Genomic DNA, 12,667 nt, shown 5'->3' on the forward strand with positions numbered 1-12,667 from the left:
GTTTATCCTGCTCGTGTTATAGCTACTTTAGGAGAAATCAGCCCATCTTAATTGGAAATGGAATGAATCCAGTGCCATTTTATTGTATTTAGATCTTTCTCTTTTTGCCCCTGCCATATTAATTGTGTATTATCCTCCTCATCTCTTTTGATGGTTTCAATTGTGTGCTCTTTCTTTTTGAGCAGGCAAGCTAGTTACTAGAAGTGTGAGACAGTGGCCTCGGCTGCCTTGCATTACCACTGATGTGACGCGTCCCATCCAGTGTCCCCTCCGCCCCTGTCCTCCACTCCGACCCTTCCTCCTGCATGTTTTGTTTTTCATTCTGTGACAAAGCTGTAGCTGAGATCAAGGAGCCACAGATACGAACTTGCAACTGGCATCCAATAAAATCTCAAATGCCCAATTGATAAATGTACCATTTTGGTAGGGTGGTGTGGAAAAAAGACACAAGCCAGTGCCCCCACCCCCAGCTTCTGTACCTTTAGCTGGAGCAACACTGATGCTATCAGGGTTTGGGTGGGGGGTACTTGCTTAAGATCACAGTCCAGTGAATTGTGGAATTGATCGAGCTTGACTGTGATCCTCAATGCTCAGAAAACCTGTTTGGCTTTAGTATAGCTCCAGAGTACAGGTCACAGTACAGGTCCACACATTAGGAATGATCAGGACAAATACTATATTAGAGGGCTACTGGCATTATTGCAGCCTAATGAGAGTCCAGAAAGCAATTATATGAAACTTTTAGCACATCCAATACAAAATTGCCTTCACATCAGAGCTTCAAAAATGTACATTGATTTTGAATTTTATGATGGGACATTGCTACCTTAGTCCATGGATCCATCAGTGAAATTTGTAAATAAATATTGAGCATATTCTAAGGTGTAAAAATTGAGACTATATAATAAAAGTAACTCGTCTTTTGTTAGACTTGGCACTACAATGCATTTTGTTACAGTTTCATGTAGTAATCAATGTATACAGTGTTAAGTTAGAGACATGGATGGTTCAAATTCAGGTTTCTGATGGGCAGTGTTTAGGCTCATTCTTTTTGTTTTTTGCAAGGTATTGTTACTGTTTCTACACATTTGACTCTTAAGGAGAAACAATGCTATTTTGGAGGATAAAAAAGTACTGTCTGAAAACATCATCTTTCTGAGTAAAGAAAAAGGCTTAATTCCTGCTCAGTTACTCAGAGCTTAAAAATTGCAGCTTTGTGAAGGCATGCTACATTTGACGATTTCAGATGGGTAAATTTTAATGACTTATTTGGCAGGTTTATCTGCTGTTTGTCATTCTGGTGGCTGGAGTTGGTAGTCTTTCCAATCCCTATAAGTATTGTTGCCCAATAAAGTACTTCAACATTTGGTTTAAAAAAAATGTTTTAATAAATGTCAGACTTTCACAACATTTGCCATTTAATCCAATCTGCAGTTTAATCTCCGAATGTCAGGTTCCTAAAAGATTGGGCTGTGTAATAGATCAAAGTTGGTAGTACTCAATCAATACTCTCAGTGAAGGTTAACTAGTATTTGAGGGTCCCCATCACAAGACAGATTACAGGTTTGGAGAATTATGCCTGGTTGGTTTTTTTTGTAATGCTGCCTACTGGGTTATAGTTCTGCAATCACTGACAGCCTTTTAGTATCTCACTCGAGCAGCCATTCTTCCAATGTAATCTTGGACAATGAGTGTCGGCATGGGCACTCATCGGCAGCTGAGCCCAAATTGTTTCTGAACTGAAATCCACAAGCTACACTTGAGGATGGGATCCTGGCTAACTTTTTATGTTCTCTTTCCCCCTCCAGCCCTTCCTCAACCCTACTTTCTGTGAGGAATACCCAACAGCAGCTTTCCAGCTGAGGTACCAGGGCCTCCTTGTCTATGTGGCTTAAAACTATACCAGATGACATTTTTAAGCACTATTCCATCAGGAGAGCGACTAACTGTTATCTCTAAGGGGAATGGGGCTTGTTGCGAAAGGTTTTTTAAAACTTAAGACAGCTACCAATTAATATTTTCTGTTTACTTGCAGCTGAAATCTGTGGCACATTTACCATGGAAGGCTTTTATGTATAAAGTAAGCTAATGATTTTATTTGTATTTTCAATCTGACTCAAGTGTTACATAATGCACAAATGAATTAGAGCAACCCAATTCCTCATGTGGTGTCTGTGCGATCTGTTGCCTGTTACTTGGGAATTTAGCATTTTTAGTAGTGCCTATTTTCTATCTACAATCTTGTAAAGCGCATTGAGACATCTTATTGTATCTATTGAGTACAATGGAATGTAAGTTATTGATTTTTATAACTGTACCTCTGGACATCCAGTTCTGCATAGAGCTTATAATTGCATCAGTGTGCACTTGTTAATAGCACATTGTTATCTGAATTAGATATTCATACCTTTCATACATGTACCTCTCCAATCTTCTCGATAGTGGGCTAAGAAGTGGTAAGATGAGGTCATATACGAGTTGTTTAGCTGCTTTATTTCCCAGCAAATGAAAAAAGAGATGCCATTATGATCAGAATTAAATCAGTACAACCTATTAGTGAATTACGTTAGTCAGTTTTCTAACTTGACTAAAACAAAATAACTGTAACAATCCTGCATTCTTCCTCAGAGCTTGCCATTTTTGTTTAAGACCTGATTGGCTGTTTGCTTATGTTTCTCTCTTTGATTTTTTAAAATTATTCTCTGTTCAGAGGGTAAAATCTGTTGAGTCCTAGCAGTGGCCAGAGCCATTAGCTTCGCAATATAATGGATGTTGAGATGTTTACTAATTATGGAGAAGGGCTAATGAATTATTTATCATTTACTGTCTTTGGGGAGGCAACATGAAAGTTTGGCTCATTAGCCACCCTTCGTTTCCTGTGTGAATACGCTCACGTTGAATAGAGCTGACGTTTCCTCCCCCAGAAATGTTTCTTTTGAAAATTGATCAAAAACTCTACACAGTGACACTGGCAAAAGTATCTCTGGTGGTGTTATTACTTTCTAGTGTCATTTTTGTTTTCTCAACCCAGTGGTTAGCTCCATTTTGTTCATTTATATTAATGTGTATTCATGAGCCACCAAGCCCAAACTACCCTGGAATTGCTGTTTTATAGTTTACATTTCCACTGAATACATCTTAGGCTTGTATTATCACTATAGAGAAAGTCAGCCCAAATGCCTAGATGTTCAGCGGATTGTAAAGGAAAAGCTATATGAATATAATAGAGAAGTATAGTATGAAAATGTTTTAATTGCACCGTCTTTTGACAAACTAGAGCAAGCAAATGTCTTGTTTTGTAGCCAATTTTATGTATAAAGGACAACCACTCCTGTCTCCAATATAAACAAAATGCAAATCTGATGTCTGGTATTCACTTCCCTGTAATGGCTGAGCAGAGATATTAATTAATTATGGTCAATTGAAAGCATAGGCTTGTATTCTATTATGTTACTCCTGTTCACTTAGCAATTTAATATGCAGTCTCTAATATTTTTCCTCTTTCTGACTCAAAATAATGTACCTCTTTTATTGTCACAACTTGTCTGTCTTCGCAGGCGTTTAACACCTTTATTGATGATGTCTTTGCTTTCATCATCACCATGCCAACATCACACAGACTAGCTTGCTTCAGAGATGATGTAGTGTTTCTTGTGTACCTCTACCAGAGATGGTAAGACTTTCCAATATATATCATTGCAATATATCAGTTTGAGAAACTAAAGGTTTTAAACTGCTATATTTTACATTTTACATTTCGAGCAGAAGTTTTATTAGAAAGATAAGGAAATGAGTGAAGTGCTTTCATCTGCTAATTTGAATTGAGCCCAAACTAATAGTTTCTGGGTTCAAAATTCTTGACTGAAACGGATTTAAATTTTCTCAGTTCCTTTCCTGTAAAATGTATCTTGGCACTAAATTGGCCGTTTCCCTCAGGCCACAACAGCGGCTGATATGAGACATGGAAATGCCACTTTGCTCTACAGGCATGTTATTGGACAGTCAGACAGCCAATACATGACCTGGTAATACCGATGCTGCAAACAGAGTGGAAGAACTTTTCATCTTTTCGCACCACAGTCCACCATGATGAGCCCAAAACGTTCTCCAACAACCTTTTGAAACTAGGAAAGGAAGAAAATTGCCTCAGGCTTTGTTTTGTGAATACATTGCTGTCTTTAAATGGTAAATCAGAATAACCAGATAGATTTACCTTTTTATTCCCCCATGATTCTAAAATTCAGTGTTATTTTTCATTGCAGGCTTTACCCAGTGGATAAAACCAGAATTAATGAGTTTGGTGAATCATATGATGAGAAAGAGACTGTGAAAAAACAGCATAAAGAGTGATTTTAGACTGGGCTTTCTCTGCAAGCAGCTGCTAGCCATATTTCAAATCTCTGCTACCTGCAGCACAGCCACTTCATTATTGATCTTTTCCAGCTTGTGACTGCAGCATAAATTATTTCCAGCAGTGCCAACCTTTCTGGATTTTCAACTCTGGGTCATAACTCATGAGAGTTAAACAGTATTACTCTTAAAAAGAAGATAGAGTGTGTAAACTATAATGTTGCTGTTTGATAGCACGGTTCAAATTTGTAACTTAATGTAATTTGTTTCATGGGTCCAAGCCGTTGTGGTGTTAACTGATCAGAACGGTAGATAAAGTTGGTCAAGGATAACTTGCAACTTCACTAATGACCGGAGTATTTAAGCATTTTCTCGCACTACCCTTACAGGCTTGCCTTTATTTTACTGGTTTGCATTTTTTTTGAGAGGGGACATTACAACATTTACAATCTGACTTAACTTATGGCGGCTTGATGTCATTGTTTCTGTGTGACTATGGTTATTACTGGAGCTGTAGTTCTGCATTCCATTTATTGTATTAGCAAACCATGATTCGGCCAAACAAATGATTGAAACATTTGAAACTAATCCAAGTTAGTGCAGAGTGGACTTTAAAATTTTCAATTCAGATATTAAACTTGACCACGTCATTGATTTGTAGAGGGTACAATAAATATTTTTCAAGTTAAATGTTTAAAAGGACAATAATTTGCTTTAATTTGTTGACTGGATTCTCAAATATTGAAATCAAACCTATACAACACTTTTAATTTATTCAGCAGTATCACTTTAATTCAATTTTAAAAATCAATAGGGAAAATAACAGGGAAAAATGATTTCATACTAATCTGTGGTAACATTTAACAATTGGCTCTTTAGAACTTCTGATTTAATTCTGACCAATGGTTGGACATTTCAGGCCAATGAAAGTAAACATTGGCTCTAAGTTGAAAATGGCTCTAGTTTCTGTTGATTTAATTTTTGACATTGCTGACCAATCTTCTCGGTAGTGCTCTTTCTAAGTTGTTCTGACTATTGGTAAAACTTGCTTTGATTTGCTGAACAGATGTAATGATCTCTCAATTGAATATGCATTCCTTTTTTGTGATTTGGTTATAAAGTTATTTTTTAATAATACTCACCAAAAGTGTTTTCTGCAGTTTTTATGTATCTGTGGTGAAGGTGAATGCAACTTTTTCCAAATTTAAAACTTGTAGGTACTAAATATCAAAATATTTGCAGTGATGGCCAATCTTTTCTAAGGAGTAAATCCCAGAGCTTAAGTATGAATATAAGAAACTTAAGAGCTGAATATGTTAATATCTTTTAACTTATTTTTAGTGATAGCACATAGACTGTTAGACTCTAGATGTTCTTTCTTAATTCATAAAATTGCACCAAACTGGTGTCACTACTAGACCAGCTGTAGTGACCGATATAATCTGCTCACTCAGGGCTGTAAAGTTTGGCTACGGCTATGTGTTTTCTTAGTCCAGTTGGTAATAGAATTAAAATAGGGTAATCCTAGTACCAACTAAACTGTCACTCTTTTAACAGAGGTTGTCTTCAAATGGGTAAAGGCAGTATGATGCAGAGTGATTTACATAGAAAGAGGTAAATCCAGGAAGTGGTTGAAATGATGAATGTGTGAGAATTCTGAATCAGTCCAAAACCAGAAATGTTGATCTGATGAAAAATTGCTGGCACTAGGGAACTGTAGAAGATGAATACAAAAATTGCACTCGAGCGAGACCTGTGTGATAAATAAATTGCTGATGTTATCTGACTTAATTTTCTATGGAAGTGCATTTAAAAATACATGTATATGTCCATGTACATATTTTGACACCACATAGCTATTTAAACTGAAAATGGTTTTCTTTTCCCATCTACAAAATTGATAGGTTGTAGACTTAAGCTATAACCGCTACATATCTGGTCTGGGACTGGATCTTTCAAAAACAGCCCATTTGTGCTCTCACTATTTTTCCACAGATGCCATTCTTGCTCATCAGTCAAGGTCACAGACTTCCATTATAATCCCTGGATATGCCCTGTCCCAGGGGGTGGAGAGACACTGGGAATCCTCACCATTTGACTCTGGACCCTCTTAAATGTTCATGGCTCAAGTCAAACATGAGCAAGAAACCCTCCTGTTGATTACCATCTACTGAACTCTCAGTTAATGGATCAGTCATCCATGCTAAACATAAGAGTAGTAAGGGCATAGAATATACTCTGGGTGGGGGACGTAAACTACCAGTACAGTGTGGTTCAATTAGAAATACAAAACTAGGGCCATCTATGAGGTGTAATGGAGCATCAGCTGCAACACAATTATACAATTGCAAACCATGTGGCCTGACATATCCTTCACTCCTCCATCCCCATCAAGCCAGACAGCCAACCTTGGTTCAACAAAAGTGTGGGAAGGCACACTGGAAGTAACACTAGGATATGAAGAAGTGCCAACCTGGTGAAAACAGCATGACAGTGTGAATGTGAAACAGTATGCTACAGACGGAGCTTGCAATCCTGCATCAAATTGAAGCTTACAGCCCTGCCACCACCAATTGTAAATGATGGTGGACAAAACAGGAGGATGAGTCATCCTGAAAATCCCTTTCTCAACCTTGTTGGAGCCCAATGTGAATGTAGAAGACACGGCAGAAATACTTGCAATCATCATCAGCCAGAGTTGCTTAGCGGTGATCATTCTTGGTCTTCTGGAGTCCTCAACGTCACAGCTGCTAGTCTTCAGTCAATACAATTCATTCCATGTGATGCCAAGAAATGACTTGTATAAGACTAACTTAAACATTCAAAAGGATGTTGTTTACAGGACATGAGAAGTGTGCTTATATGAATACTAGTGATGCTGATCTCATTAGCACTGCATGTAATGGGTTGAAGGATACTCATTATTAATAATCAGAAGTCTCTAGCTGGACACAGTAAAAGCTCCAGGCCCTAATGACATTCCAGTTGTACTGCTGAGGGCCTGTGATGCAGAACAAGCGAAGCTATACAGCTACAATATTACCATCTATATGGAAAAATGTCCAGGTATATCTAGTCCACAAAAGGCAGGACAAACCCAATCTGCCTAATGATTTTTCCTGTGTTCTAACTACACTGACTTGAGTTAGACGATTAAGTTAATGAATGTACTACCACCCATTACATGCAGTGCACATAGGGTTGCCAGCTGTGATTAACTGTATTCTTGGAGCTTTCATCATGACCTGCCCCAAACTCCAGCCATTAGATGGCCAACACACCCATCCCTGTGATGTACAACCTTCCTACGCCAATTGGAAAGCAAAAAGACTCATTACTCAATTGGATGATGCTTGGCTGTCAGCCAGCCCTTTTCCCCATTTTCAATATTTTTATATCTGATAAAGAGAAATGTTCAAAGAAAATGAAAAAAAAATCTTTCTCGATGTCCTAAAGATTTTTCTCCAGGGTTGCATAAAGCAGTGACCTTGAGATTGATCTTAAATTCTTGGAGACTCCAGGCCCAGCCTGGAGAATCAGCAACCCTAAGTGCACATGATGTTCGTATCACTCATACTCACAATTAACAAACTCATCAGGTTCTATGAATGTCATTTTGACTGTTCACACTAGCCCTAAACAAGCCTGCATAAAGTTCCTGAATTGCGTAGCACCCTTTATAAGAAATTACTACAGAAGCACATTCTGACTGTGGTTAGTGTGCACGTGCTTAATGCCATCCTGTTACCTGATGTGACTTCCACCGCCGCAACCCTGTGCTTGCAGTAGCACTACTTTCTGATCATTTTTTTGTTTCCTTATCATGGGTATTTATTAGAGAGCCATTATTCACACCCCCTTCCTGTGATATTTATCTCATACAAATGATGATGAATGCTTCAATATCATGCCTGATTTTCTTCCTGTCTAAAAATTTCTAGTTTCTACCACCTGAGCTGATATGATAACTCTACTACCTAACTCCAGTTATCAGTTTCGGTTGGAACTGGTGTAAGCCATTCAACCGCTTGAGGCTGTTCCACCATTCAGTTAGATTGTTGCTGATTTGTGCTTCAACTTAATTTACCTGCGTTTTCCCCATATTTCTTGATTACCCTTACCTGAAAAATCCTCCAATATAATTTTCAAAAGTTTCAATTAACCCAGCATTCACAAACTTTTGAGGGGAGAGAGTTCTCCAGATTTCCACTATGCTTTGTGCAGAAGAGCTTTTTCCTGAGTGTGCTCCGAAATGGCTTAGTCCTAATTTTGAGGTGAATTAGTTGCCCTTTGCTGAACCATCTCCAATACTTAAAAGTCTTTCTTGTAATACAGTAATCAGAATAATAGCATTTTTCACAATGTTTTTACATTTTTCTTTGGCTGCAATGGTTAAAGACTACAGTAAAATAATACCACAGCAAAGTATGATTAGATTTTTTTTAATGTGGTCGAATTATTTTTATTTGCAAGTGCTGCACTGTCAGGTACTGGCTTTCGGTGGGTCATTCAATAGAAGCCCATCTCACCTGGGTGTAAAGCATCCCACAGCACTGTTCAAAGAGGAGTCGGGAATTCTCCCTGGTGATTGGGCCAATATTTATCCCTCAACTAATGCCATTATAACGGATTGTATGGTCATTTATTTCATTGTTGTGTGCAAATTGGCTGCTATGTTTCCTTCATTACAACAATGACTATGTTTCAAAAATAGTTCATTGGTTGAGGTGCGCTGGGCATCTGAGATTGTGCAAGTGCTTTCTTTAACACTGCTTCCCCTCTAAGCACACACTAGATGCATATTGCCTCCAACTTGTTCACTAACCTATCAACCAGACCAATAATGAAACCTGACTTGTAAGAAAACTTAATATTAATTTTAAAAATATTGAGCAATTACTGAGCAAATCACACACGTAAGCAATTCAGGTAAAATTTACTAGACTGATACCTGGAATGGGAGGGTTGTCTTGTGAAGAAAGGTTGGACAGGCTAGGTTTGCATCTGCTGGAGTTTAGAAGAGTTAAGAGGCAACTTGATTGAAACATATAAGATCCTGAGAGGTCTTGACAGAGTGGATGTGGAAAGGATGTTTCCTCTTGTGGGAGAATCTAGAACGAGGGGCCACCCATTTAAGATAGAGGTGAGGAGAAAATTTTTCTCTTTCAGGGTCTTGAGTCTTTGGAACTCGCTTCCGCTGCCTTTTGTGGAAGAAGAGTCTACAAATATTTTTAAGGCAGATGTAATAGATTCTTAATTAACAAGGGGGTGAAAGGTTATCGGGGTAGGCATGAATGTGGAGTTGAGGTTACAAGCAGATCAACTATGGTCTTATGGAATGGCAGAGCAGGCTCAAGGGGCCAAGTGGCCTACCCCTTATAATTCTATGTTCGTATATACACCTTCATTACACCTTATATTTGGCAATGTTCTTTCCCTTAGTGCTTACTCTCATTGTAAAACCTGAACAACTGACAAAAGAATGCAAGCCTCTGACATTCAGATCACTATATGCCATCAGCTTTTTTTTTTGCCAATTAAGAGTATTTAAAGATTAGGAATATTTTAAACAACAACTTTCAGAAATAGATTCATCTGTTCACCTGCAGTATTTTCCAGTTTGCCAACATCTCATAGCATGCATTGTCAATCATACATTGGTATATAACAGTTTAGCACAGGAGGGGAGAAGAGTCGTATATTGAGTCAAAGTGAGCATTGATAACACAGTTAACGATGTCATTGAAATAGCACTCCCAGCCCAGAATATTGTTATTGACGCTAGGTGATTCTGTGTTAGGATTAAACAGAATCTGCTACTGATAGCAGCCATTTTCAACTAAATTTGACCATAGCTCCTGGGTGGTGATCTGTCACCAGAATTTTAATTCTAGAGAGAGAGAATGGAAAAGCAGGGAATTTATGTTAAACTTATACAAAACCTTGGTTAGACTGCACTTTAAAGTAGTTCTAGTCTTTGTGTTGTAAAATAGGTATAGAGGCACAGAGAGGACACAAATGACACAAGAAAGATACCAGAACTTAGAGGATAAATAAGGTTGAACAAGTAGGGGTTCTTTTCTATAAAAAAGGAAAGGCTGAGGGGTAATAGAGCTCATTATAATGATGATAGGGATTGACAGGTTGGATTTAGGGATGCTTGCGGGCCACCAACATTGAAGTCAAATATATGATCTCAAATCCATTAGGGAATTCAGGAGAACCACCTTTACCCAGAAAAAGGACTGGAATTTATACAGCATTTTGCACAACCACCGAACATCTTAAAGCACTTTACAACCAATGAGATACTTTTGTAGTATAGTCACTGATGTAATGTAGGAAATACAGCAGTGAATTTGCACTCCCGCAAACATCAACGACCAGATAATCTGTTTGTGATGTTGATTAAGGGATGAATATTGAACGAGACACTGGGATAACTTCCCCACCCATCTTCCAAGTAGTGCCACAGGATCATTTAAAATCCATCTGAACAGGCAGATGGGGCCTCAGTTTAATTTGTCATCTGAAGGAAGGTACCTCTGACAGTGCTGCGCTCCGTCAGGACTACTGGAGTGTCGGCCTGGATTTTTTTGTTTTGTCTCAAGCTGGAACTTGAGCCCAGAACTATAAGATTCAGGGGCAAGAGTGCTAGGAGTGAACCCTGACCATCAGTAGATAGTCATTAATGAATCCGATAGGGATTGGGTTGCCAACCTTCCGGGATTGGCCTGGGGTCTCCAAGAATTGAAGATCAATCTCCAGGACACTACTGTGTGCAACCTTGGAGAAAAATCATAGGGACACTAAAAGATTTAAAAAAAAATTCTTTGAACATTCTTCTTCAACAGAAATAAAATTATTGAAAATGGAAAAAGAAAAGGCTGTTTGGCTGACAGTCAAGCATCACCCAATTGTGTAATGAGTCTTTTTGCTTTCCATTTGAGGTAGGAAGGCAGTAAGTCACAAGAATGGATGTGTTGGCTGACTAATGGCTGCAGTGTGGGAGCAAGTCATGTGATAAAACCTCCAGGAATATATTTAATCACAGTTGGTAACCCTAAATACGGAATTCAGGACAAACCTCTTTATTCAAGAGAGTGGTTAGAATGTGGAATAAAAACAAAATGTGCTGGAAATACGCAGCAGGTCAGGCAGCAGCAACCTGAGATGTTAACCCTTTTGCTCTCTCCACAGACATTGCTGACCTACTGAGCATTTCTTTGTTTATTTTTCAGGTTTCCAGCACACACATTTTGTTTTTTTTTATCCTTTCATGGGATGTAGGCAAGTCCAGCATTTGTTGCCTGCTCCCTAACTGCCCTTGAAATGAGTGGCTTGCTCGGCCATTTCAGAGGGTAATTCAGAGTCACATGTAGGAGGATGGCAGATTTCCTTGCCTAAAGGGCATCAGTGAATCAGATGGGTTTTTACAACAATCAGTGATAGTTGTCATGCCCATCATTACTGAGGCCAGCTTTATATTCCAGATTTTATTAATGGAATTTAAATTCCACCAGCTGCCACCGTGGGATTTGAACCCAGTTCCTGAAAACATTAATAATAAATAATAACTGGAAAATACTGCAGGTGCTCTCCCTGATGGCATTAGTCTGGTCCTCTGGATTATTATTAGTCCAGGAATGTTACTGATACACCACCTGCCTCCTACAGGCTTTTAGGTTAGACTGTGTGTAGTAATTATGGGCTTATTTAGTGTGTAAAGTACAATTTAAGAATAATACGTGTTAGGAAAGACCACATGATCTGTAGCAACCAATAGGAGAGTAGTGTGGGCTATGTCAGCAGTCAGTGTAGAGATGGAGTAGGAAGGACGTGTGTAGTTGCTGCTGAGTATATTGTAAATAAAAATGTTTCCACTAAGCAAGTTGTCTGTGGTTTCACTCTATTACTAGTAGTGCAACACGGCCACCCCTACAACACCGTGGAACCAATTTTGTTAATTTAGCCAATTTTGTTCATTTAGTTTGATTGTTTTAAATCGAAAGAGTTCCGACACCTTTGAACTTGCTGCCGCAGTCAGAGGGCAATGGTATATGATCGTTGCAGTGGAAGCTAGATAAGGGCGTGAGGGAGGAGGGCCACGCTGATAGGGTGAGCTGAAGAGTGGGTGGGAGGAGATCCTGTGCTGTAAGCTGCCCTGCATGGTGAGCAGGGTGTGTGATTGATTGGTAGACAAGGAGGAAGGGCTGCTGATGTTACAGTGAGGGTGGGTGGATATTGTCACAAGGAGGAAGGATTGCTGTTACAGTGGGTGGATATTGCCTTGGCTGCTGCCTGTGCGGGGGGGACA

At 38.9% G+C, this 12,667-nt stretch overlaps 1 protein-coding gene across 1 annotated transcript in view; it reads left to right on the forward strand.

The window, feature by feature from the left end:
* clptm1l (CLPTM1 like) overlaps positions 1 to 6,136 on the forward strand; it is a 32,154-nt gene extending 26,018 nt beyond the window's left edge. Inside the window, exons 15-17 of the mRNA XM_041184570.1 lie at positions 2,036 to 2,080; positions 3,558 to 3,673; positions 4,263 to 6,136. Of these exons, the coding sequence (XP_041040504.1) occupies positions 2,036 to 2,080; positions 3,558 to 3,673; positions 4,263 to 4,350 (249 nt within the window). The 3' untranslated portion in view covers positions 4,351 to 6,136. The remainder of the gene's footprint in view (positions 1 to 2,035; positions 2,081 to 3,557; positions 3,674 to 4,262) is intronic.
* The last annotated feature ends 6,531 nt before the right edge of the window (positions 6,137 to 12,667 follow it).

The sequence above is a fragment of the Carcharodon carcharias genome, chromosome 3, assembly GCF_017639515.1.
Source record: "Carcharodon carcharias isolate sCarCar2 chromosome 3, sCarCar2.pri, whole genome shotgun sequence".
Classification (NCBI taxonomy): domain Eukaryota; kingdom Metazoa; phylum Chordata; class Chondrichthyes; order Lamniformes; family Lamnidae; genus Carcharodon; species Carcharodon carcharias.